The sequence below is a fragment of the Gopherus flavomarginatus genome, chromosome 3, assembly GCF_025201925.1.
Source record: "Gopherus flavomarginatus isolate rGopFla2 chromosome 3, rGopFla2.mat.asm, whole genome shotgun sequence".
In the NCBI taxonomy this organism is placed as follows: Eukaryota; Metazoa; Chordata; order Testudines; family Testudinidae; genus Gopherus; species Gopherus flavomarginatus.
Window position 1 is genome coordinate 187,329,726 of NC_066619.1, and position 24,434 is coordinate 187,354,159.

A 24,434-nucleotide genomic window follows, 5' to 3' on the forward strand; every position below is an offset into this window, starting at 1 on the left:
TGGACAATGTACAAGTCTGGTCCCACCAGCATTTTATAATAGAATTGCTTTAACTGAAAATAGCTTCTTGGGAGTAATCTTAATGCAGAATATAATAGCACAAAGACTGTTGATTCTACGCATTGTTTAAAGCACCTTATATTCTGCTGTAGAATTAAGACAACCAGTGTTTCAGGTACGTGGACAGTCCTTTTTTTCAAGTGTAATCAGCACATGGCTACAAACATACCTTTCTTAACAACATTTTAGAGTTACACACACTACATTACGGAAGATGAACTTTAGATCTTGTGTAATCTCTTCTAATTTTACAACAATAAAAGTTTGGTTTTTTTTTAATTCGATGAAAGTAAAATATTTAGGATTCTGAGCATGTTTAAAGAATTAATAGAATTTGTATTCTCATACAAGACCTGAATTTAATTTAGTAAACTAGTAACACATCCATAGTTTACAAGTAGTTATCCATTAAATACTTTGGCAATACGCTTTAAAAATAATAGATTGGGCGAGGAAGCTACAGTTGAAGCAATTTTTTTTAGCATTGTTTTGATATAGAAGATGACTGGGAATTACAAATGTTTTTTTCGGTTCAGTGTAATAGTATTGGATATGTGTCTCTCAACTTTCAAGCAGAGCATTTTACTTAAGTTTAAATGTTGAAATTTCTACTTTACATATAAAGGATATGGAGCAAATAAAATTTTGCTTGTACAAACACACTCTTTGAAAAAATAATCTTGCAAATGAGGATTGCAAATGGGACCAGATATGTCTATCTGTAAACTGGATAACAAGTCCAGGAAAAACTGAAAAACACACATTTGTACTAATTAAATTTATTTCAAGATCCAAATGTACTGAAACTCTGCCATAGTACTTTTCTTTTAATTGAAATGTTTAAAATGGAATTTAATTATTTCCTTGATGCAGTGTTTGATAGAAAATGTATAACATTATGAGCAAGTGATCAGCTTCACCCAGTGACTAGAATATTTGTGATTTTAAAATACTGAATGTTTATAATTTAGAAAATGCAAGTCTTCAAAAGCAAATACATGTAAGATTAATTTTTAAATTAAAGATGTGAGTATGGGACTAAAATGCATACAAACAACTGGATATCCATCTTGTTCTTTACTTTTGTTAACTAGGATATCTTACAAAATTAAAATTGTTTAAAAATTAGCTAAGAATTGACAAAATCTAGAAAGATGGCCACATTCTGAACTTGTTTGTTTCTGTACATTACTGTGTTTATGCCATGTTCCTCTTGCAGCAATAAAGGGGGAAAATCTGTGATGGGGATAGGCTTGAGTGCCTGGAAGAGAGCAAAGACAAAAATTTGATGGATGTCTTAAATTAACTGGTTTGTAGACTACAAACTTATAACCTGCCAAAATTGTTATTTCTAGAGAGCTCAATACTAGGAATTACAGATCTAATGGAAAATTGACATCCCAAGGCATCAGATGGTTGCACTAGTAAGATTTTACTCTCAAAAAAAGATTTACATTGTGTTAAGCAAAGTTGTTTTACATAACGTCTTTTTGTAGAGGCAGAAGTATTGGGATAAGTAGTGATGGTACTGACTATTAACAAGAGCCAATAAACATACTTAATTCATAACGGTGAAGAATGTTGCCAAATGAATAGCAGAGTGAGTGCCAAGGAGAAGTGTTTGATATTTTTCTTAGGTTAGAAACAAAGATATATAATAAGGATGTTTGTATGCCAGTTCTTTGTCTGAGGACTAGCTGAGGTAACCTGTTTTGTTTGGTTTGTGGAGATTATTAAATTGGGCTTTGATGCTTAAATATGTTCAGCCTGTTTGTAGAAGTCAGTTTTTCAATTTGCATGGTTAAGTGGGGGGAGGGATAGCTCAGTGGCTTGAGCATTGACCTACTAAACCCAGGGTTGTGAGCTCAATCCTTGAGGGGGCCATTTAGGGAACTGGGGTAAAAATCTGTCAGGATTGGTCCTGCTTTGAGCAGGGGTTTGGACTAGCTGACCTTCTGAGGTCCCTTGCAACCCTGGTATTCTGTGAAGTGCTAGTAACAAATTATGAATAGATAATTCTACTTTAACAATTCAATGAGAACAAAATATACTGTATGTCTATACTGTAACTGAAGGTGTGATGGTAGCACTGGCAAGTATACCCATACTACTGGGTAGTATTGAAGAGTTAGCCTCAGCTGAAGCCCATGCTGCCATCTGTCCAAATACATGCACATTGGAGACCCTGAGCACATACTTAAGTTGCTAGCCCACGCTAAAATCTGTGCCCCACATCTTCATTCTGATTTGTTGTTTGTGCTAGCTAGACTAAAGGTAGCATGTAGATAGGCATATTCATGCTAAAGACTCTGACCTTAAGCACTCCCCAGGACCCCACTCCCATCCAACCCCCCCTTCTCCCTGTCCCCTGACTGCCCTCACCCCTATCCATACCCCTGCCCACTGACAGGCCCCCCCAGGACTCCCACACTTATCCTCCCCTCCCTGTCCCCTGACTGCCCCCCAAACCTCCACCCCATCCAGCCCCCCCACTCCCTGTCCCCTAACTGCCCCCTGGGTCCTCCTGTCCCTTATTAGACCCCCCAGCCCTCTTACCACGCTGCTCAGAGCAGCATGTCTGGTAGCCGTGACACTCAGCTGGAGCCAGTCACGCTGCTGCACTGCCCTGCAGGAGTGTGCAGGAGTGCTCCCCAAGTGGCAGCATGGCTGTGGGGGAGGGGGGACAGCTGGGGAGGGGCTGGGGGGACTAGCCTCCCCGCTGGGAGCTCAAGGGCAGGACAGGCTCACGGGCTCTAGTTTGCCCACCTCTGCCTTAGAGGCAAGGCTCCTGCTCTGAAGCTGAGTAGCAAGTGAGCTGTTAAGCTCTGAATATTTTAACTTAGTCATAAACCGTCACTGATCATTTTCCTGTAAAACCCTACAAAGGAGCTAGTCATGTCTTCATGACAATGTAAACTTAAGACTTCATTGCATTCTCATTCCTTATTTCTTCTCCTAATAGTAATATAATTTACAGAAAAAGTAACTATCCTGATTCAGAAAATAGTTCACATAATAAATAGATATTGAGATACAGATATTGCTTTTATATTTTTGTAGATACCACCTAATACAGAAAATAAACTCTGCAGAAGTAGAAACTAATAGAGATATAGTTATGATTGACAGTTTCAATTTTAATCTCTTTTTAGTAGCTTAATTAGACTAATTTTTCTCATGCTTACTTAAGTCTGAGAGGAAGCAACTGATTTTAAGACCATTTAATCAGAATTTTGTTTGAGCTACCTGATTAAAGTGTTCCCAACAGTGTGCAGAAACTTTTGAGCTCTGATAACTGTGAATTTAAAATTTCATGTAGTCCTCCAGTGAGGATTGTTTGCTTTTGCTATATACAGAAACAGCATTCTGTATAACGACCACATCCTTCTGTTTTCTTTCATGTACTAATTTATTCATCCCCCATGGGAATCCTTGTCATGGGGGCGCGTTTTGAAGACACACCATTTGGAACGTCCAACTGCAAATGCTACTATGAAAAATTGGTCAATGAAAAATGACAGCTTTTATTGGACAATTACCTCACCCCTTTTTTCTCTCTACCATGAAAAAATTGGGAGATCTGTATTTTTATTAAAATTATGTGCATATCTGAGTACTGTGGTGTGGCTTGATCTGTGGAACACTAAGGGTTAGTTCCAGCTGAAGTGCTCCACCTGTACCTATGGAACCAGGCAATTCATTTGCCAGTGATAAAATGGACAACACAGGGAATCCACTACTGAAAGTCTACCTCTGATCCTCCCGGAGAGGTGAATAAAAGCGGATTTACCATATTCTGGTATTGCAGGACGAAAGGACTTTGAAATGGTTAAAAGACAGCAAAGGGGGAGGGGGAAACACGACTGAGAGTCAGAGGCTACAAGAGAATTGTCTCCCCCATACTGGGAGTGGTGAAGCATGCTGGGACAATGGGGAGAACAAGATGAGGTTTAGGTAAAAATACACAAGCCTTTTGTTGTTTTAACTCTTTTCTCTAATGTTCCTTTAGATAAATTCAACTTTATCTGTCACTTGCATTTTTATACTGGTCTCAGGCACCTGCAGGAAACTCTCTGGCAGGGCACCTGCTGGGGGCCTGGTTTGTAAATGGGGCTACTGTAACCTGCTGACAGACTAAAAGTTGGGGATCAGTCGTAGGAGTCCACCCCGAGGGTAGTACCTGAGCATCCTGTCACTTGAAAGGAGTGCCCAAGGAGAGACAGAGAGGTCAAAGGTACAGCTTGCTCTGAACCATAACAATTACTTTATTTTAGAAGTATGTATGACAGACTGACAATTTCCTGCAATATCCTAAATGAAATCTATTGAGCTAAGTTAAACCAAGTTAAACCTTATTGAATTAATTTTACCATCTTCAGAGTTCATTGTATTAAAAATGCAATTTGTGTATGTGCTGTGGAATTGTATGTATTTCTGTAAGAAGGGTAGATAGGAGAACAGAAAGCAGATTAGGCAAATTCACTGACTGTAACATCTCCAGAGAAGCCACCCACTTGGAAAGGTATGCATATGCTAGTTCAAACTGATTCACCAAGGATCAGTAGAGAGAGGATTTTTGGATAAAAAGCCCAGCTTTAAACTGGCTCATGGCCTTCTGCCTGATCCAGCAGAAACCCTGCTCCATGGAGGGCCCAATCCTGAGGGTAGAGTTGGAAGGATGGAAGCTGCCAGAATGCATTTTAAAGGTGGGATTAAATCTGATAAGCTTATTAGCATGTGTGTAGGTTTTTGTTGTTTTGTTTTTAGTATGTTTTTTCTGTAATGCTCTTTTACCTTAAGAATAAAGTAGGCTTGTGTAGGAAGTGCTGCATGGTAACTGTTGACAATCACTCCGTTATCAGTCTCTCTGAAGAGAAAGCAAGCAGGTGCCCTTTGACAATCTGTCTGTGCTGGGAAATACACAGTGAAGGCAGAAAACGGAAGCCTGGAAATACCCGTCAGAAAAGAGAGGGACATGACTCCACCCAAGAGAGGCAACAGCTACGTAGCTGGAAGCCAAAAGTGGGTGCCTGTGCTGAACGACTGAGGGGAAGTACAGTTAGTTGTCCTGAGCTGTGACAATATGGAATACATTGTTACTATATGCAAAGCTCGCTATTTTTTTTTTAATTAATCCTTTTTTGGTCAAAATGTCCTTACGATTAAATAGGTTGGGATCTTGCTTGCTTGGAAGCGATTTATGGAACTTTCCCACTCTAGTGATCAAAGATTAACTGGTTATTAAAGTTACAATTCTGCAAGCTGGTCTGGATGGGTGGACAGTTCATAGCCATGGGAACTATGGGTCTGGCAGGTGCTATTGCATCCACAGGTTTCACTGTGAAAAGTTGGCTGGTGCTGTAAGAGAACAGTATTTCACGGTTCTTGAGAATCCCAGAGCTATGCTGCACCCGTGTGGTGTGAGCGGGAATTGTGCTTTTTTCACCTTGCTTTTGAACATACATGGTTTACAGAGTTTAATTAGCTGGCTTTCAGCACCCCTACTATAAAAAGTGTTCCGGTGCCACTGGGACAGTTACGTCTCTGTACAGTGCAATCAGTGGGGCTCCACACAGGTGCAAGGAATCCATCAGCACAGACCAAATTGTAGACTGGAGCCATCAGGTGTAAATTTATCATGGGGAATAAAGGCATCTGACTTTTATGTTTGTTTAAATTACTAATTAAATCTGTTGAATTTTTTTTTTAAAGAAAGTTCTGGGACAGCAATTGATGATCAAAATTACCCACACTGCAAGCAGCTAGTGCACACCTATATTTTGCAGTAAATCGTCAAAAATGGAAGCTTTATTATAACAAAATAATCTGTCATTTTGTATTCCTTAGACTTTTTTGCAATTTCCTAAAAGTTGCTGTGATAAAACAGGTCTAATCATTCTGTAAGATACAAGTTTTATGGATTTTTCTCTGTACAATCAAATCAAGATTTAGATATGTAACTAAAAACAGCCACTTCCATTCTTTAATAAAAGGAAAATTGTACTGTTTTACATTAATCTTACAGAATCAGTATTTAAACCGGAGAGGAGTGGTGATTTCTTGAATTAATGAGATCTTACTGTTGTTCCACTGAAATGGTTTATTGCTCTCACAGCCTATCATCATTTTGAAAGAGTAGAGTATAAAGTTAAAATTGTGTTGGTCTTTTAAACTACTTTGACTGAATATCACTGCACTACACGCACTTTTTAATGGCCTTTGTCCACCCACTAAATTCAGCACTTCTGCTTTTTTGGGGTGTGTTTTTTTTTTTTTTTTTTTTTTTTTTTTTTTTTTTTTTACAGACCTTATTTACAGTTAGTACAAACTGATCATGGCAGGGCTCCATTTTGTTTTAAATTTTACAAGGAATATAGGGAAATCTGATACAGAACTAGGTGGAAAGCAAGGAAGGAGGTGGCAAAGATAAATCAGGAGGAGGAGATTTGGAAGGTATTGTTACCATGGTCATATGTTGAAATAGAGAGAGTAGCTAGTCTACTGCCCCTTTCTTAGTGAAAACTGTCCACTCATATTTCCCTACTCCAAGAGGACTTGTCATTGCAATATGCCAACAAGTATGTCTGCCTTGTGGGTGGGTTAGTTACTAGAGGAGAGATTAGTGATGAAATATTGCCAACCTGACTGGTAGCATTTCATGAAGAACTAAGATCTACACTTTCCTGCCAGTTTTTTAAATGTACTCTTACATAGCATTATGAGGACAAGGAAAAGAAATGGGGCAACTGAGTCATTCCCTTTCTTACAGTCTTGCTTAGGTATTCCAAGCATAAGGGGCTCAGAGTATGACAATTACTGCCTCTAAGCTGCATGCCGTCCCAATGGTGGGGGATCTGTTAGAGACTATTCCAAAAGTGAGGGAAACTATTAATGATAAATCTTTGTCATCTACTCTTCCCTGTTACCTTCTTGAGTTGACCTTTTAGTAATAACTTGATTATTGGGGGAAAATTTCTTAGTAAGTTTAATACCATGGGAAAAAGAATAGAGCGAGCAGCCACTTATTAAGTAGGTATCAAGCATCGTGGTAAATGGAAACATTAATTTATTTATATTAATGTAGCTCTCATCTGAGACTGGACCCTCTTTTGTTATGTAACATAAGACAGGTCTTTTCTTAAAAAGTTGATGGTCTAAATAGACCTGGCAAAGCCTAGAAGAAAGTATTATCATTATAAAGATAGGGAACTAAGACACAAAGTAATTTTAAATGACAGGAAGTATGTGGAAGAACTGGAAAATAAATCCAGGTCTCTGAAATGTCAATCCAGTACCTTAACCATAATATCCGTTATCTTCTAACAGCATGATGTAAGGCCAGGGGCTTCTTAACCTTTATCCTTCTGAGGCCCACCTAGTATGCTATAAAAATTCCATAGCCCACCTATGCCACAGCTGTTTTTCAGTAGATTAAAAACCAGATCTGATAAGAGTAGCAAGCAGAGCATAAGAACGGCCGTACTGGGTCAGACCAAAAGTCCATCTAGCCCAGTATCTGTCTACCGACAGTGGCCAATGCCAGGTGCCCCAGAGGGAGTGAAGCTAACAGGCAATGATCAAGTGATCTCTCTCCTGCCATCCATCTCCATCCTCTGATGAACAGAGGCTAGGAACACCATTCTTTACCCTTCCTGGCTAATAGCCATTTATGGACTTAGCCACCATGAATTTATCCAGTTCCCTTTTAAACATTGTTATAGTCCCAGCCTTCACAACCTCCTCAGGTAAGGAGTTCCACAAGTTGACTGTGTGCTGTGTGAAGAACTTCCTTTTATTTGTTTTAAACCTGCTACCTATTAATTTCATTTAGTGACCCCTAGTTCTTATATTATGGGAATAAGTAAAAACTTTTCTTTATCCACTTTCTCCACATCACTCATGATTTTATATACCTCTATCATATCCCCCCTTAGTCTCCTCTTTTCCATGCTGAAGAGTCCTAGCCTCTTTAATCTTTCCTCATATGGGACCCTTTCCAAACCCCTAATCATTTTAGTTGCCCTTTTCTGAACCTTTTCGAGTGCTAGAATATCTTTTTTGAGGTGAGGAGACCACATCTGTACACAGTATTTGAGATGTGGGTGTACCATGGATTTATATAAGGGAAATAATATAGTCTGTCTTATTCTCTATCCCCTTTTTAATGATTCGTAACATCCTGTTTGCTTTTTTGACCGCCTCTGCGCGCTGCTTGGACATCTTCTGAAACTATCCACGATGACGCCAAGATCTTTTTCCTGGCTCGTTGTTGCTAAATTAGCCCCCATCATATTGTATGTATAGTTGGGGCTATTTTTTCCAATGTGCATTACTTTACATTTATCCACATTAAATTTCATTTGCCATTTTGTTGCCCAATCACTTAGTTTTGTGAGATCTTTTTGAAGTTCTTCACAATCTGCTTTGGTCTTAACTATCTTGAGTAGTTTAGTATCACCTGCAAACTTTGCCACCTCACTGTTTACCCCTTTCTCCAGATCATTTATGAATAAATTGAATAGGATTGGTCCTAGGACTGACCCTTGGGGAACTAGTTACCCCTCTCCATTCTGAGAATTTACCATTAATTCCTACCCTTTGTTCCCTGTCTTTTAACCAGTTCTCAATCCATGAAAGGACTTTCCCTTTTATCCCATGACAGCTTAATTTACGTAAGAGCCTTTGGTGAGGGACCTTGTCAAAGGCTTTCTGGAAATCTAAGTACACTATGTCCACTGGATCCCCCTTGTCCACATGTTTGTTGACCCCCTTCAAAGAACTCTAATATATTAGTAAGACACAATTTCCCTTTACAGAAACCATGTTGACTATTGCTCAACAATTTGTTTTTCTATGTGTCTGACAATTTTATTCTTAACTATTGTTTCGACTAATTTGCCCGGTACTGATGTTAGACTTACCAGTCTGTAATTGCCAGGATCACCTCTAAAGCCCTTTTTAAATATTGGCGTTACATTAGCTAACTTCCAGTCATTGGGTACCAAAGCCGATTTAAAGGACAGGTTACAAACCTTAGTTAATAGTTCCACAACTTCACATTTGAGTTCTTTCAGAACTCTTGGGTGAATGCCATCTGGTCCCAGTGACTTGTTAATGTTGGGTTTATCAATTAATTCGAAAACCTCCTCTAGTGACACTTCAATCTGTGACAGTTCCTCAGATTTGTCACCTACAAAAGCCACCTCAGGTTTGGGAATCTCCCTAACATCCTCAGCTGTGAAGACTGAAGCAAAGAATCCGTTTAGTTTCTCTGCAATGACTTTATCATCTTTAAGTGCTCCTTTTGTATTTCAATCATCAAGGGGCCCCGCTGGTTGTTTAGCAGGCTTCCTGCTTCTGATGTACTTAAAAAACATTTTGTTATTACCTTTGGAGTTTTTGGCTAGCCGTTCTTCAAACTCCTCTGGCTTTTCTTATTACACTCATGCACTTAAGCTGGCAGTGTTTGTGCTCCTTTCTATTTGCCTCACTAGGGTCTGACTTCCACTTTTTAAAAGAAGTCTTTATCTCTCACTGCTTCTTTTACATGGTTGTTAAGCCACGGTGGCTCTTTTTTAGTTCTTTTACTGTGTTTCTTAATTGGGGTATACATTGAAGTTGGGCCTCTATTATGGTGTCTTTAAAAAGGGCCCATGCAACTTGCAGGGATTTCACTTTAGTCACTATATCTTTTAACTTTTGTTTAACTAACCCCCTCATTTTTGTATAGTTCCCTCTTTTGAAATTAAATGCCACAGTGTTGGCTGTTGAGGTGTTCTTCCCCCCACAGGGATGTTGAATGCTATTGTATTATGGTCACTATTTCCAAGTGGTCCTGCTATAGTTACCTCTTGGACCAGCTCCTGCATTTCACTCAGGATTAAATCTAGAGTTGCCTCTCCCCTTGTGGATTCACATACCAGCTGCTCCATAAAGCAGTCATTTAAAGTATCGAGAAATTTTATCTCTGCATTTTGTCCTGAAGTGAAATGTTTCCAGTCAATATGGGGATAACAGAAATCCCCCACTATTATTGGGTTCTTAATTTTGATAGCATCTCTAATTTCCCTTAGCATTTCATCATCACTATTACTGTCCTGGTCAGGTGGTTGATAATAGATCCCTAATGTTATTTTTTATTAGAGCATGAAATTTCTATCCATAGCGATTCTATGGAACATGTGGATTCGCTTAAGATTTTTACTTCATTTGAATCTACATTTTCTTTCACATATAGTGCCACTCCTCCCCCTGCATGACCTGTTCTGTCCTTCCGATATATTTTGTACCCCAGAATGATTGTGTCCCATCGATTGCTCTCAGTCCACCAGGTTTCTGTGATGCCTATGATATCAATATCCTCCTTTATCACAAGGCACTCTAGTTCACTCATCTTATTATTTAGACTTCTAGCATTTGTGTACAAGCACTTTAAAAACTTGTCTCTGTTTATTTGTCTGCCCTTTTCTGATGTGCCAGATTCTTTTTTATGTGACTGTTTATCATCTGATCCGGCCCTTACATTATCCTCTTCCGTCCTCTGCTCCCGACTATAACCTGGAGATTCCCTATCATCAGACTCTCCCCTAAAAGAAGTCTGTATCCGATCCACATGCTCCTCTGCAGCAGTCGGCTTTCCCCCATTTCCTAGTTTAAAAACTGCTCTACAACCTTTTTAATGTTTAGTGCCAGCAGTCTGGTTCCACTTTGGTTTAGGTGGAGCCCATCTCTCCTGTATAGGCTCCCCTCATCCCAAAAGTTTCCCCAGTTCCTAATGAACTTAAACCCCTCCTCTCTACACCATCGTCTCATCCATGCATTGAGACTCTGAAGCTCTGCCTGCGTACCTGGCCCTGCGCGTGGAACTGGGAGTATTTCTGAGAATGCCACCATAGAGGTCCTGGATTTCAGCCTCTTCCCTAGCAGCCTAAAGTTGGCTTCCAGGACATCTCTCCTACCCTTCCCTATGCAATTGGTACCTACATGTACCACGACCACCGACTTCTCCCCAGCACTACACATAAGTCTGTCTGGATGCCTTGAGAGATCCACAACTTTCGCACCAGGCAGGCAAGTCACCATACGGTTCTCCCGGTCATCACAAACCCAGCTATCCATGTTTCTAATGATCAAATCTCCTATTACTAACACCTGCCTTTTCCTAGCAACTGGAGTTCCCTCCGCTGGAGAGGTAACCTCAGTGTGAGAGGCAACCCCAGCACCATCTGGAAGGAGGGTCCCAACTACGAGGTGGTTTCCCTCTGCTCCCATTGACTGCTCTGCTTCCCTGGGCCTTTCTTCCTCAACAGCACAGAGGCTGTCTGAACGGAGGTGGGACAATTTTACAGTGTCCTGGAAAGCCTCATCAACATACCTCTCTGCCTCTCTTAGCTCCTCCAATTCCGCCACCCTGGCCTCCAAAGTCCATATGTGGTCTCTGGAGCTCCTTACACCGACTGCACACACACACCACCCACCCACAAGGCAGGAAATCATACATGCTACACTCAGCGCAATAAACTGGATAGCCCCCACTCTGCTGCTGGGCTTCTGCCTGCATTGTCTCCTAGTTAATGAAAGGATGGTTTAAAGAAAGGGGTTTTGGAATATGGCTTGGATTATAGGTTTTAAGGGGACTACATGGGAACAGGTAGGACCGACAAGGGACCTCCCTTCCCTTCCCAAACTGCCTTGCAAAACTCCCTGTTAGCAGCCCCTGGTCGCTTGTGCGCGGCTTTAAAAAGCCCTGGCCTGAGTTAATGCCCCATCCACTGATTAAGGCTCAGCCAATTACCAGAGGCTTCGAGCTTTCAAACCTTCCTTTGAAGCTCATGGCCTCCAACTGCCACCCACAGCACACGGTCCTTCAAACAATTACTCAGAGGCAGCAGTAACAGAGCCCCTTCTGCCTGAGTCATGGACCCTGCACTTGCCTGGGGTGGGGAGGCTGAGAGCAGCCTCCCAACCCATGTCCCTGCCCTGCTGGCTGCCTGCCCAGGGCAGGTGGAGGATTTGTGGCTCCCCACAGCTGTCTGCGTGGCCCTCTCCAAACCTGCTGTGGCTGGAGGGCAAGGCTTTAGAGCAGCACCCTGACCATGGTAAGAGCTGGGCAGCTGTGGGGAGCTGCAACACGAACCTTCCACCTGCCCTGGGTGATGGGGGGGCAGGGTCTGGTCTTGGCCCCACCCTGCGCAGGTGGAGGGTCCACAGCACAGCACCACATACTGCCCGGGCTTCCCAGCCTGGCTCCAGCTGACAGCCTGGGTGGGTATGACAGGGAGGCCATGGCCCCTTGGCCCACCACATTCTGCTGCCCTTGCCCAGGGCCTCAAGCTGCTTGGGCTTTGGTTTCAGCCACAAGCAGCACGGCTCAGGATTCGGCTTTCTGCCCTGGCCCCCAGTGGGTCTAATACTGGCCCTGCTCTCTGGTTTATTTTGGCAGCCCCCTTGAAACCTGCTTGAGAACCACTGTTATAAGGGACAAGAGATAACTGACTACTAGTAATGTTTCTTTATTTTTTCCATGAATAAGTGTCTCGGTTAAATTCAATAGTAGTAAAAAAGTTATGTAGGATAGTTATGAAATAAAGTTAGCTTAAGTTTGGTTAAGAGAATAATATATCTGTTTTATGGTTTGGGGCTAGTATGGAAAAGGTGCTAATCAGCAAGTAAAAGGACCATCAGAATAAGAAGTAATATTTACAGTGTGGGAAAGATGTACAGTTCAAAAAGTACTTGATAAAATGAAAAACTAGAATAGTAAGAAAAGGAAAACTGTCTTAAAAGAAACAAGCATACATAAACTTTGACTATTCTGCTGGTAAGCAAGGAGTGAGGAGGAGGTAAGAAAGGAAGGCCTTGGAGGAAGGAAAGTGACAAGGATATCTGCTTCAAACTGGATTTTTGCTAAAGCCAGAAAGTTAGCTGAAGTATAAAAAGAGCCAGGAATCTGAAGGTTGTCAGACACTACCTGATCATGTTGGAACATGCCATAATGAGAGGGTTTTCCCTAGGTCTGGCCTATTTGTAAGGATACTGATCACATGCTTATGAATACTTTGTCAACAAACTCAAACTCTAGCAAGCCAATGCAAGAAACTTCACAGTCCAAGAACCACTTGTTGAAAACATCCTGCCTCTAAAAAGGTTGGCTGGAAGGAAAAGCTTCGGAAGCACTAAAGAAGAGTCTGCATCAATGGGAGCAAAGAAGCCTGGAGAAAACAGGAACTATCCCTCATCAGTGGTGAGATAAAATGGTAGGAACAATGGTGCGTGCAGGATCTGGGACTGATCCGTGTATTGCACTATATAAAAGTGCATTTTGAATTCAGAAGCCTGTATTAATTGGATCAGTTAGATCAGGGATGGTCAAACTAGGACCCTCAAGCCCCTGATGGGGAAGCGAGGTCTAGGGCTTGCCCTGTTCCGCATGGCTCCCAAATCCAGTGGCATGTCCCCCCTTCAAGCTCCTACATGTAGGGGTGGCGAAGGCGCTCTGCATGCTGCCCCCACAGCTCCCATTGGCCAGGAACCACAGCCAATGGGAGCTGCAGTGGCAGCACCTGCAGATGGGGCAACGCACAGAGCTGCCTAGGGCCTGCATCCCTGTCCCACTCTCAGGCCCCAACCCCCTCCCTCAGCCCTCCAAACCTGTGGTCCTAGCCTGGAGCACCCTCCTGCACCCCCAACTCTCAGCCCCAGCTCCCTCACCCCAACTGCCTTCCCCTGCCTGGCACCCCTCTTGCACCCTGAACTCATTTCTGGCCCCACCCCAGAGCCCACTCCCCCAGCTGGAACCTTCACCCCCTCCCACACTCTAACTCCCAATTGAATTAGCATTCATGGCCTGCCATATGATTTCCATACCCAGATGTGGCCCTCAGGCCAAAAAGTTTGCCCACCCCGAGTTAGATTAACCTTTGCAGAAATTGTAAACTTTAGTAATTAGATTTCCTAACTGGAGGCCAAGGCTAAAATATATATTTACTGGCTTCCAGCGGAACATCGATTCCAATCAACAACCTATATCAATATACTTGGATAAATTGATAAAATGATTAAAAATATCCTTTCATATTAATCTTGTCTAAATACCAGAACTGCCTACAGCTGCTGTGGAAATTGGTGCGATTTTTATATTCACTTAACAGTGTCAAAGTGGACAGTTCTTTCAGCACTCAAACTGACATCTGTATAGTGTTATGCACTCTTTAACAGTTCATACCATCAAAGAATGGAAAATATAGTTCAAGTTGATGAAGCTGCCATCCAAGATTACAGAGAAATATGACACTTTAGTTGGTTGGAGACAAATTTAAAAAATGAGAATTTCTCACTGCTATCATCTTACATGTCTGACAGGGATCTTAAGCATCTTTTTTTTTAAACCTGGGTGCAAAAGTCACACCTAATAGTTTTAACAATTGTGGAAATTTAAAAATGCTGCTGAAACTACTGTTCATCACCACTGGGTCATGGACAGGAAAAGATAGCCCCCCCCAAAAATCACACTAATCTTACAAAAATAATTGAAGATTTTGGAGGGGACTTCCTGGTTGAATAGCTTTATGGTGGTACTGTTGCAGTGTTACTTAAATTAGGGCATAACCTAAACTACCACCACACAGAGACAAAGTAAAAAATTAACAGAAAGGTACAGAATATTTCCATTATATAGCCGTTTTGTAGCTGATACTAAATATAGGTGTCATATGATAAAATGTGGTAATACAATGTAATCTTGCTTGCCTTCCTTATTTTCTACCTACCATATAACACAAGATGCAGATTTCTACTATCAAGCTGTTTGCAAAGAAGCCCGGTAACAGTTTGTTGCATCAAAATGGTGGAAAGCTCCGAAAGTAAAATTATGGAAAATAGGAAAGCTGAAATCAGAATTGGATTCATTTTTAAAGCCCTGCCCTACTGCCCAGCTCACTGCGTATCAGTCCAGCATGGTTTTAGCACAGCCTTTGGATAAGTTTAGTCAAAACTTCCCGAGGTGAGGTGCTGACAAAGCAAATAGGGGCCCTGCTGTCCGAGCTAGGACGGTGTAGTGAAGGATACTGCTACTTACCGTGTACTGAGCATACACTATAGTAAAAGAAACTGCTACCTCATGTAGCACATGCCGACCGGTAGCAGTTTAACACAACAGCAGCTTCTAACAAGCTATAAGGATCGGAAAGTGCTACCAGTAGCACATTCCTCTGAGGAGCGGTATCCTGCACTACAACAGCAGATGCAGGCGACCCCAGGAGCTTCTATAGACTTAAGTGGGACTCAAAAACAAAAAGCCAAAGGGCGGCCCCCTCGAATCGCTTTGCAGACTTAGGGCTTAAATGGGGGAAGCCCAGCGTCTCGGTGCCTCTGAAGACGCAACCATTAGCTTAGCCCCACTCTTGTCAGTGCTGAGTGGGTCGGTCTAACGCCGTAACAGATGGACGCGTCAGTGCGCTCAGCTTAACACCACACGCGCCTCTCGCAGGGTTGGCGAAAGGAGCCTAGTAGCGGGGGAACAGATCTGCTCCTGGAGCGAGCCGAGCCCCCTTCCCATGCCGCGGTGGGTATTCCAGGAAGTGTCTGGTGCCTTCAAGAGCGAGCGCAGGGCCCTCCTCGTTCCCAGGAATCACGGGGGAGGGTCAGAGCCTGGCCTGTTCTCGCCGGGAATTGACTGCAGCCCACACCTACCGCAGCAACACGCCTCAGAGGAGGCGGGACGGGTCTCAATCCTTCCCCTCCCGAAGATGACGCGCGGCGCAGCCCATTAGCGCCGCCCGCCGTTTACCTTCTAGCTGTGGAGCGGCCGGGCCCCTGCAACCCGAACCCCGTCGGGCGCCGCTACTGGCTGCTCCGCCCTAGAGCGCCGGAAGCACGCGCGGGCTGAGGACTGGGCACGCGCTGCCGGGCTCCAGCGCCGGCCGTTGTGAGGTCATAACGCACTAGAGTCGCCGGAGGCTCCGCCCTCCGCCAGTGTTGGTGTTACAGGCGCTGCCTGCTGCGCTCACCTTCCTCCTCGTCCCCGCCCCCCCCACAGGCGAGGCAGGGGCCGGGCCGGCCGCGGCGCCTCTGTAAGGGAACAGCCGGGCCGGGAGGAGGGAGCGGCAGAGACGCCTCCCGCCCAGCGGCTGTTCCTGGCTGCGGCTCGGTATCGGGGCGGGGCGGGGCGGGGAGCGGAGCGTGGCAGTTGAACCATCCGCGGTGAATGAGCGACGCCGGCCGGGGGGGCGGGGAAGGCTGACAGCGATCCCCTCCCACCCCGGGGGACCTGACGGGGCCGGCGCCGAGCGGAGAAGACGGCTCCCCAGCGCAGTCGGTCCGTCACCACGCCTGAGCCGCGCAGTTACCGCCTCAGCCCCGCTGGAGCCTGGGGGGCCGGCCCCTCGGCATGTCCGCCGCCGCCCGTGTGTCCGTAGCGCCCCCGGAACAGCAGGTTGGGGGGACCGAGGCTGGCGGGGGCTCGGGACAGACCCGCTCCCAGGAGCTGGAGGAGACGGGACAGGAGCTGCCGGAGCCCAGCCAGGTGGTGCCGCAGGTGGATGAAGCCGGGGAGAGCAGCGGTAGCCGAGAGGCGGATCCCCCAGGGCAGGACGAGAAACGGCGGCAGCGGCAGGTGGTCGAGGCCCCCCTGCCTAAGGAAAACCCCTGGACCCGGAGAAAACCTACCCCCAACAGCCCGTCCCCGGCAGCAGCGGACACCCAGCTCGTTCTGCAGGACTCAGGTGTGGGGCGGGGGGCAGGGAGCCGGGCGGGGATGGGGAGGACGAGCTGGGAGAGCCGCTCCCAGCGTCCGACGGGAAAATAGTTTCGCTGCCGCTGGCTGAATCTGTCCGAGTTGAGAACTTTTTGTTTAAAACACGCTGTCCCTTTGCAGTACAGCGTAGCAGCGGTTGCCTTAAATCGCCGGCGCCTCGGCGTGCGTCAGGCCAAGGTATTTGTTTCCAGGAGTCGTCGACGCGTTCACACACACTCATTTTACGTGTATGGACAGATTAGGAAAATGAGCGTGGAGAGGTGTGGTCTGTCCTCGTCTTTTTACTCTGGGCAGGGAGGGAGGTGGGCATTTAAGAGAGTGGATTTGTAGTCGTATTACAGTTTGTTGGGCCGAACAACCCAATTGGAGTTTAAAGTAGGATGATGTCTTTTTATTCCCGAGTTTATGCAAACCACGTGGGTGACTGCCTGTAATTTAATCCTGTTCTGACTGTTTGAAACCTTTAATATTTAATTTCTCCAATCTTTAGTGTCTCTTTTACAAATTTCCAAACTCTAGAGGCTCTTTGCTTAGAAATTTTAGTGGTTCCAAAATCAGTGCTAAGTATTTTCAGTGAAATAAGTTTGGAAGGATATTGCCCATAATTACTTGTAACCCATACATTTCTTAATAAATTGTTAGATTTTAAACCAGACACCGATATGTATTCTGGTTATTAAGTATTTTTGCAGTGAATGAAAAGTTGCGTAGTTAGAAAAGAGTTACTCTCAAAGTTAATTATGGTATGGAGCTGATGGTAGTAGATTCAGTACTACAGTTTACACTGAGTAAATAGTTTTTGTGAATTTCAGGTAGCTCCTCCTTTACCAGCCAGGAGATAGATTATGTTACAGTTTTTAAAGTGCTAATTGCAAGATTTAGGGTTTTATGAGATGTAGCAGTAGCAGAATAAATATTGTAATATTTTTACTTCATTTCCCTTTTTTAACAAATGGTAAACCAATTGACTTTTGTAGGTCATTTTTATAAAATTACGTGATAAAGCACCTGATAAAATCCATAGTTCAAATTTAAAGTTTTAAAAATTAGTTTTAAGTGTAAATATTAATGAAAGCAATTGACTTGGTGCGCTTCTGGGATTTCAACTGTTCATTGGTAGCACAGAGTATAGTGCAGACAGTTGCAATGCAAGTTTCCTGACAAATGTGCCTACTTCTTTATCTCTACAGACAGAGGACCCCTACACCTTAAAGTTATTTCAGGGTATGGCTACACTTACAGTTGTACAGTGCTGGGAGTTACAGCTGTCTTCGTACAGCTGTGTAGGGAAAGCGCTGCAGTGTGGCCACACTGACAGCTACCAGTGCTGCGGTGTGGCCACATTTGCAGCGCTGTTGGGAGTGGTGCATTTTGGGCAGCTATCCCAGCGTTCAAGTGGCTGCAACATGCTTTTCAAAACAGGGGGATGGGGTGGAGTGTGACAGGGAGCATGGGGGAGACAGAGAGAGTGGATTTTTGGAGCTGACACTGTTCTCAGCTCCCTGCCTTGCAAGTTCTAAGGACTGGAAGATACACAGCACCTACCTTCAATCATTTTAAAAGTTTTGACCCATTCCCCTGTCTTATTCACTAAATGCAAATTATGCACTCCTAAATAGCCTTCAGACCACATAAGCAGCTGCTCAGCACAGATTCTCCCCTCCCCCTCTGCCAGTGTGACTTCTCTCTCTTGAAGCAAACAGCTGTGAACCTTCCAAAGCAATTCCCCTGCCTGCCTCCAGCTCACTCGCTGGAACAAACAGCAGCTGTGTTTGTTTTCTAGATGGGGAGCTCGGAGTTCAGCCATTATTCCGGTTTGTTGTGAGCAGGCATTCTGGGATACCTCCTAATACCCTGGAGGCCAATAACAGCGCTTTTGGTGGCCACACTTGACGAGCAGCGCTGCATCACCAGTGCTGCAGTCATTGCACCCCAAGCAGACCAGGTGTACAGCCAGTGAGTTGCAGCGCTGGATGTGCCTTGCAGGTGTGGACAGTTACTGAGTTGCAGTGCTGTAAACCCACCACCAGCACTGCAACTCTCCAGTGTAGCCAAGCCCTCAGTCTTAGTCACTATAGAGTCTTTGATTTCTGTGTGCAGATTGCTAGCAGGGGAACTGGATTGAAATAACAAACTTGTTTACCATAAACTACCATCTTTCAGAGGTTAGCAGTTTTCAGTCAGTATCATTTTGGGCCAGATGCAAACCACTGACATTAAAGGATCTCTGTTTCAACCTGAAATTTTTGACACTGGATTGATTTCAGGTACAGCACTTGTCCCTGAATCCTCCTGCCAATTTTTATCATCTTAAACCTGCAATTTAAGTTTTGTTTTTTTTAAATAAGTGTGTTCTCCATTTCTGCTGTGTGGGGGGAAAAAAAGATGGAAAAAGGGGACTGTAGAAACATTGTGGTCAAATACACTTATAGGGAGAAGCTGTTTCTGAACCAAACACAGTGGACTGATTAGCAAATAACTCTGGTCTCAAAAACTGAAACCTTTGCCCAAGTTTAAAGATCAAACCAGTAGGCACTCATTGAAGACTGTTGCACATACTTTCTTCTCTGCCTTTTAGTCTGTTCTTTCTTTTATGCAAATTCCCAGTTTTCCCTATTTATGTACCGCTTGCAACCTTACAGATCTGCCCCCACACACACACACACCCTGCTGGGGATATTGGTTGGCTGCTTCTTCATGGAGCCATGAGCATGGGCTTGTATTGGGTGAATTTCAACTGTCCTTAATGCCTATCCCTTCTGTAGCATGAGGGAGACCATGGTGCACGTTTATCTGGAGTGCACTAGGTTACAGCTCCTATTCCAGCTCCTTGATCTTTTATTATGTTTTTGGCTGCACTTCTCTCCTCATCTTCTCATTTACGCACACCCTATCCGTGGCCACACAAGGTCGCGGGACTTCCTGGTCAGCCTCCTCCTGGCTATGGCCAAAGTGGCTATCTATAACACCAGGGAGAGACTGTTGGCTGAGGGGGTTCTTTGCAACTGGGAGGCCTATTTCCGGTCCTCCCTCCATTCACGCATCTAGGCGGAGTTCCTCTGGGTGGCATCCGCTGGCTCCCTTGATACCTTCAAGGAGCAGTGGGCGCTGTCCGGGGTTCTCTGCTCGATGTCCCCTTTAGGTTCTCTTTTTGACCCTATGACCTTCACGTCTGCCCTTGTTTTGTTTTTTTGTTGTCCCCCATAATCATTTGAGTTCCTGGGGTTCAGCGGATCCTCCCTAAAGGCTGGGGGAGGGTCCCTGAGCCATGGGTGGGCTTACACCCGCTGACTTCCCCTGGAATTTTCAATAGGACACATAATTGAGTGACTGACAGCTTCCCTCCAGTTCCTCACTGGCTTCGCCAGTAACAGTACTGGTGCAGTACCAAGGAAACTTCTTATTTTTATTGTGGTAGTATTCTAGGGCCCTGGTCAGAATTGGGGTAATGTTGAGGTAGATTGTGTACAAATCCAAAAAATTCTGTTTCCATGAAGTGTTTACTTCCCCATTTAAGATAAGATGCAAAAATAAAATAATTGAAGAGTAATGTCACTGCCCCTCAAATTAGTATCATTCTGAGTTGCAGGTTTAGAACAGCTTTTTCAGTGTATAGCTTATTTAATGTAGGGAATACCATAGTAACATGTACTTGCAAAAGCAAATGTAAAGACTTTGCGGGATGCCACTGTATATTGCTATGTGTAAATCTCACTTCATCCACCATTAATCCCCTTGTAAGATTAAAATCAGCAGTACCATACAGCAGTTTAGGTCAAGAAGCTAATTTCTTTTCCAGTTGCAACTATAGATGTAACTTTTATGTGGGCAGAATGTAATTAGCCAAATCAAGCTTATTTACTTGAAAATTGTCACTGATGTTAAGGATTAGGGTGAGATGCGAAACAATAACCAGAAGCAATCTGATAAAATATAAAACAGTCTCCCATCAAAGTAACGACCTGACCTAGCCTTGTTTACCTTGTACATCTTAGCCGAAAGTGGTATAGATACAGGTGATTGAAAAGTTACCTTATCTTTGCAATCAATGATGATTACATCAGAAAGTAAAAAGATGTTGGACCAGATTCAGTTCTGGAAATTAAATGGCATAGCATCTATTTGTGTCAGGGCTGAATTTGATCCAATACTATTGAAATAGGAACGTGTTCGGGGAGTGTAGGGAAAGGAAATTGGTCTGCTATTACAAGAAAATAAATGCTAAGAAAGCTGAGGTTTTATTTTCAAGTAAGATATTGATCCTATCATAAAGGGTAAAAAATAATTGTAATAGCAAAACATATATATTTGTTATCTGTAGTTTCACATTAAACCATTATTGTATGATGATCACTTAGTTGTAAAACTTAATTTGTGACTCTCTCATGGCATGTTCTTAATGGAAGTTTGTTTAATATCTTAGGGGAAAATTGCCACTTAAAAAATTAGCGGTTGGAATTATTCGCTGTAGTGATTTATGGAAATTCAGGTATCTTAGGCCTTGCTCTGCAGTTTGTTCCATATTGGCATATTCTTGCACTCACCTGGAGCCACAGCGAGCTTCTGCTTAACATTAAGTTCTGTCAACACATGAATGGTGCTATAGAAAATAATGTTGAACATTGTAGTTAGAATACCCTTTGTTACAATGTCAGCTATGGCAGTGACTAAAATAGCTTTTCTCTTGTGTTATCTAGTGTAATATAGTAATTGGTAATATATTATTGCAGTAATTGGTGGTTTTGTGTCTGGACATTTTGGTGATCCATAGAACACCTACATAGGATAAATCTAATGCAACCCTTATAAAATGGTTGTGGTGACTTATTGTTTTTGATCATGGAATTTATTACATAAAACTACTCCCACTTCGTGCTGATAGAAAACCACTAAAACATTTGAATAGGATATTTCCTCTTTCGTAAATTTAGCATGAAGGAAGAAATCCAGCTGGTAAGTTCTGACTGTTCAAAAGTTTTGTATAACTGCCTGGGTCACCAATGATTCACTAGCTAATTGTTTGAAAATAACTTAAGAGAGCACAATTCACAAAGTAACTATATTGAACATCTCTGCTTTGCAAGTGTTTTAAAACCTTTTGGCCTTGTGCTTCATAGAATGCTTGAAGCATAGAGTTAACTTGTATTATGGCACACTTCATTCTGTTTTATGTTATATTCTATTTATCGTACTGCTCTGCATTTCTGAATAACTCATATGATTGTTTCTGTAGCAGAACTAGTTCACTGTAATTACTTTTGAATAACTATGTTCTTAATTGTTATAAAGTGGGTTTTGTGTTTGTCATGCAAGTAAGCAGTTTATAAAAGTAATTTCTTAAAAACTATATTGTGCTTGAGCAATATTGAGTTTTCTGGCTGTATTTGGTAAGTAGAGTGTTTGTCTAGCAATGTGATTAGCTTGCACTTGTTCCACTGGTATAACTAATACATGACACTTCTATAGGCATGAACCCTTGAGTTCACTGGGTGTTAGAACAACTTAGCATCACCTTGACAGTTTCCCAACCTTAAAGGGATTTAAAATATTTCCATTATTTACCTATTCTTGGATACAGGTTTCAGTTCAACATACAGTTTTATGTGCTGTTGTTTTTGTTGACTTCTGATTTGTGACTCTGATACAATAGGCAGGGTGGATAAAAATTGATCTTAAAATATCAAAAATCTGATTTTTTTAATATGGATTTTTGTTTAAATTATACAGGTTTAGTTTTTAAATATAAACAGTTGAAAACTAAATTTGAAATTGACAAGATATGTTAAAGCCTAAACTCTCTGTAATTTATCAAAATAATTTAAATTAAATTAAAAAAAAAACCTAGTATGCGTTTGCTGCCAATTTTTAAAGTGAGTCAAACCATTAAGCTGGTGGAAGTTACTGGCTAAGCAGCTAGAACCTGAGTTGTTGAAGTGCTGAATCAGCATTTGATAACAGTACCCTCCTTTTCAGGTTCAGAGACAATATTTTCTTTTCAGCTTGTTCAGTGACTAGTTCATTCAAAGTTGAGAGATGAAAAAAGCAAGAAAACTTGTTCTTCCAATCTGAAGAAAAACTGAGGGCACATCTTCACTGGCATCAGCACGTTAACCTGGCTTGTGTAGTCGCCGCATAGCACTGGGAAAGAGCTCTCCCAGCACTATTAACACCCCCCCTCCCGAGGGGAGTAGCTTCCAGTGCTGGGGCAATGGCTACACTGGTACTTTACAGCACTGAAACTTGCAGAGCTCGGGGAGTGGGGGATGTGTTTTCACTCCCCTGAGTGAGAAAGTTGCAGTGCTGTAAAGTGCCAGTGTAAACAAGCCCTAAATATGAGAACCTTTCTAGTTCTAAAATCTTGAAGGACACGGTGGCCAGAAACTATCAGTTCAGTTAATTAACTATATATATATAAAATAAGTTGAATGGCTTATGTGGCAGTGCAGGAAACAGTTGAGCTGCAGAGGGCTCCCTGTACTGTTGAAGGGCTGATGACACCTGATCCTTGCAGGTGCACGATTAAGAGAAGACTGCAGTCCTCCTGACAGGGCAGAGTTCCGTCCAGGGGTCTTTGCTGTGCCCCACATCTTGCCCCTGCTGGGGTTGGGTGTCTCTGGCTCTGTGCAGTGTAAAGAAGTCTTCTGCAGCCTCACCGTCATGTGAGTGAGTGAGTGGGCAGATCAGAGATCCCCTGGCCAGGACTGTGAGGACAGGACTCCCAGCTGTGGGGGAGGCCACTCTGTTGCTGAATGGCTCCTGTGCTCTCCAAATCTGAACTTCCTATATCCAAATATAATCTCTCTCTCTCTCTCTCTCTCTCTCGCTATTCAGATAATCAGGAGTATACTGTACAGCCTTTATTTAATTTTACTCTGTTTTAAAAACAAAACATAGTTTGATAAACTTTTTTCTTACGTATTCATCACTTTTAAGATAACATTATTTAATAAAATTTGACTGTTTTTGTGCACTTTGATGGAATTTGAATTCCCATCCAAATAGAGCTAGACACACATCACAAGTTTAAATAAATAAGAGAGCGAGACATTAGCTGTGAGGTAAAAACTTGACCTGGACTAACTGCTGTGAGTGTAAGGGTCAAGCTTCACAGAAATCGTCTACGGGTCACCTGAGGAAGAGCTCTGTATAAGCTAGCCTGAAAGCTTGTTCCCTCCACCCACAGCAGTTGGTCCAATAAAAGTTGTTACCTCACCTATCTTGTCTCTCTCATGTTTTGGACCAGCATGGCTACAACACTTTAAACAGTAACTAAAAAAGAAAAAAACTAGGAAATAAACACATCATTCACCGTTTTATAGCATAATAAAACAAAATTGCATGCTCTTAATTGTCCTCAAGCTGCTTACATTGTAAAACACACTGGGTGACAGTTTTTGGATGTTGACCCTAATGGCAGATACACACACTGAAGGAAGTAGTAGGTGACTGAGGGTATGTCTACACTACCTGCCGGCTCAGTGGGCAGTGATCGATCCCGGGGGGTCAGTTTTATCGCGTCTAGTCTAGATGTGATAAATCGACCCCTGAGCGCTCTCCTGTCGACTCCTGTACTCCTCCGCTGCGAGAAGCGCAGGCGGAGTCGATGGGGGAGCAGCAGCAG

The 24,434-nt window shown here is 43.1% G+C and overlaps 1 protein-coding gene and 1 long non-coding RNA gene across 6 annotated transcripts in view; one reads left to right on the top strand and one right to left on the bottom strand.

Moving 5' to 3' along the window:
• Positions 1-1,124: 1,124 nt before the first annotated feature.
• LOC127047862 (uncharacterized) lies at positions 1,125-16,017 on the bottom strand. The gene is made up of 2 exons (XR_007773486.1): positions 15,751-16,017; positions 1,125-1,321 (listed from the first exon to the last, which is right to left on the bottom strand). It is a non-coding gene; the product is annotated as an uncharacterized LOC127047862 (long non-coding RNA).
• Positions 16,018-16,237: 220 nt separating this feature from the next.
• The window catches only part of LARP1B (La ribonucleoprotein 1B), a 115,933-nt gene continuing 107,736 nt past the window's right edge, over positions 16,238-24,434 (top strand). For 2 of the 5 annotated variants that reach the window (XM_050946247.1, XM_050946248.1), the window contains exon 1: positions 16,249-16,781. In XM_050946247.1, coding sequence (XP_050802204.1) covers positions 16,448-16,781 — 334 coding nt within the window. In that variant the 5' untranslated portion in view covers positions 16,249-16,447. Of the gene's footprint in view, positions 16,782-24,434 lie in introns of all 5 variants that reach the window. The other 3 variants (XM_050946249.1, XM_050946245.1, XM_050946246.1) reach the window with 3 other exon arrangements.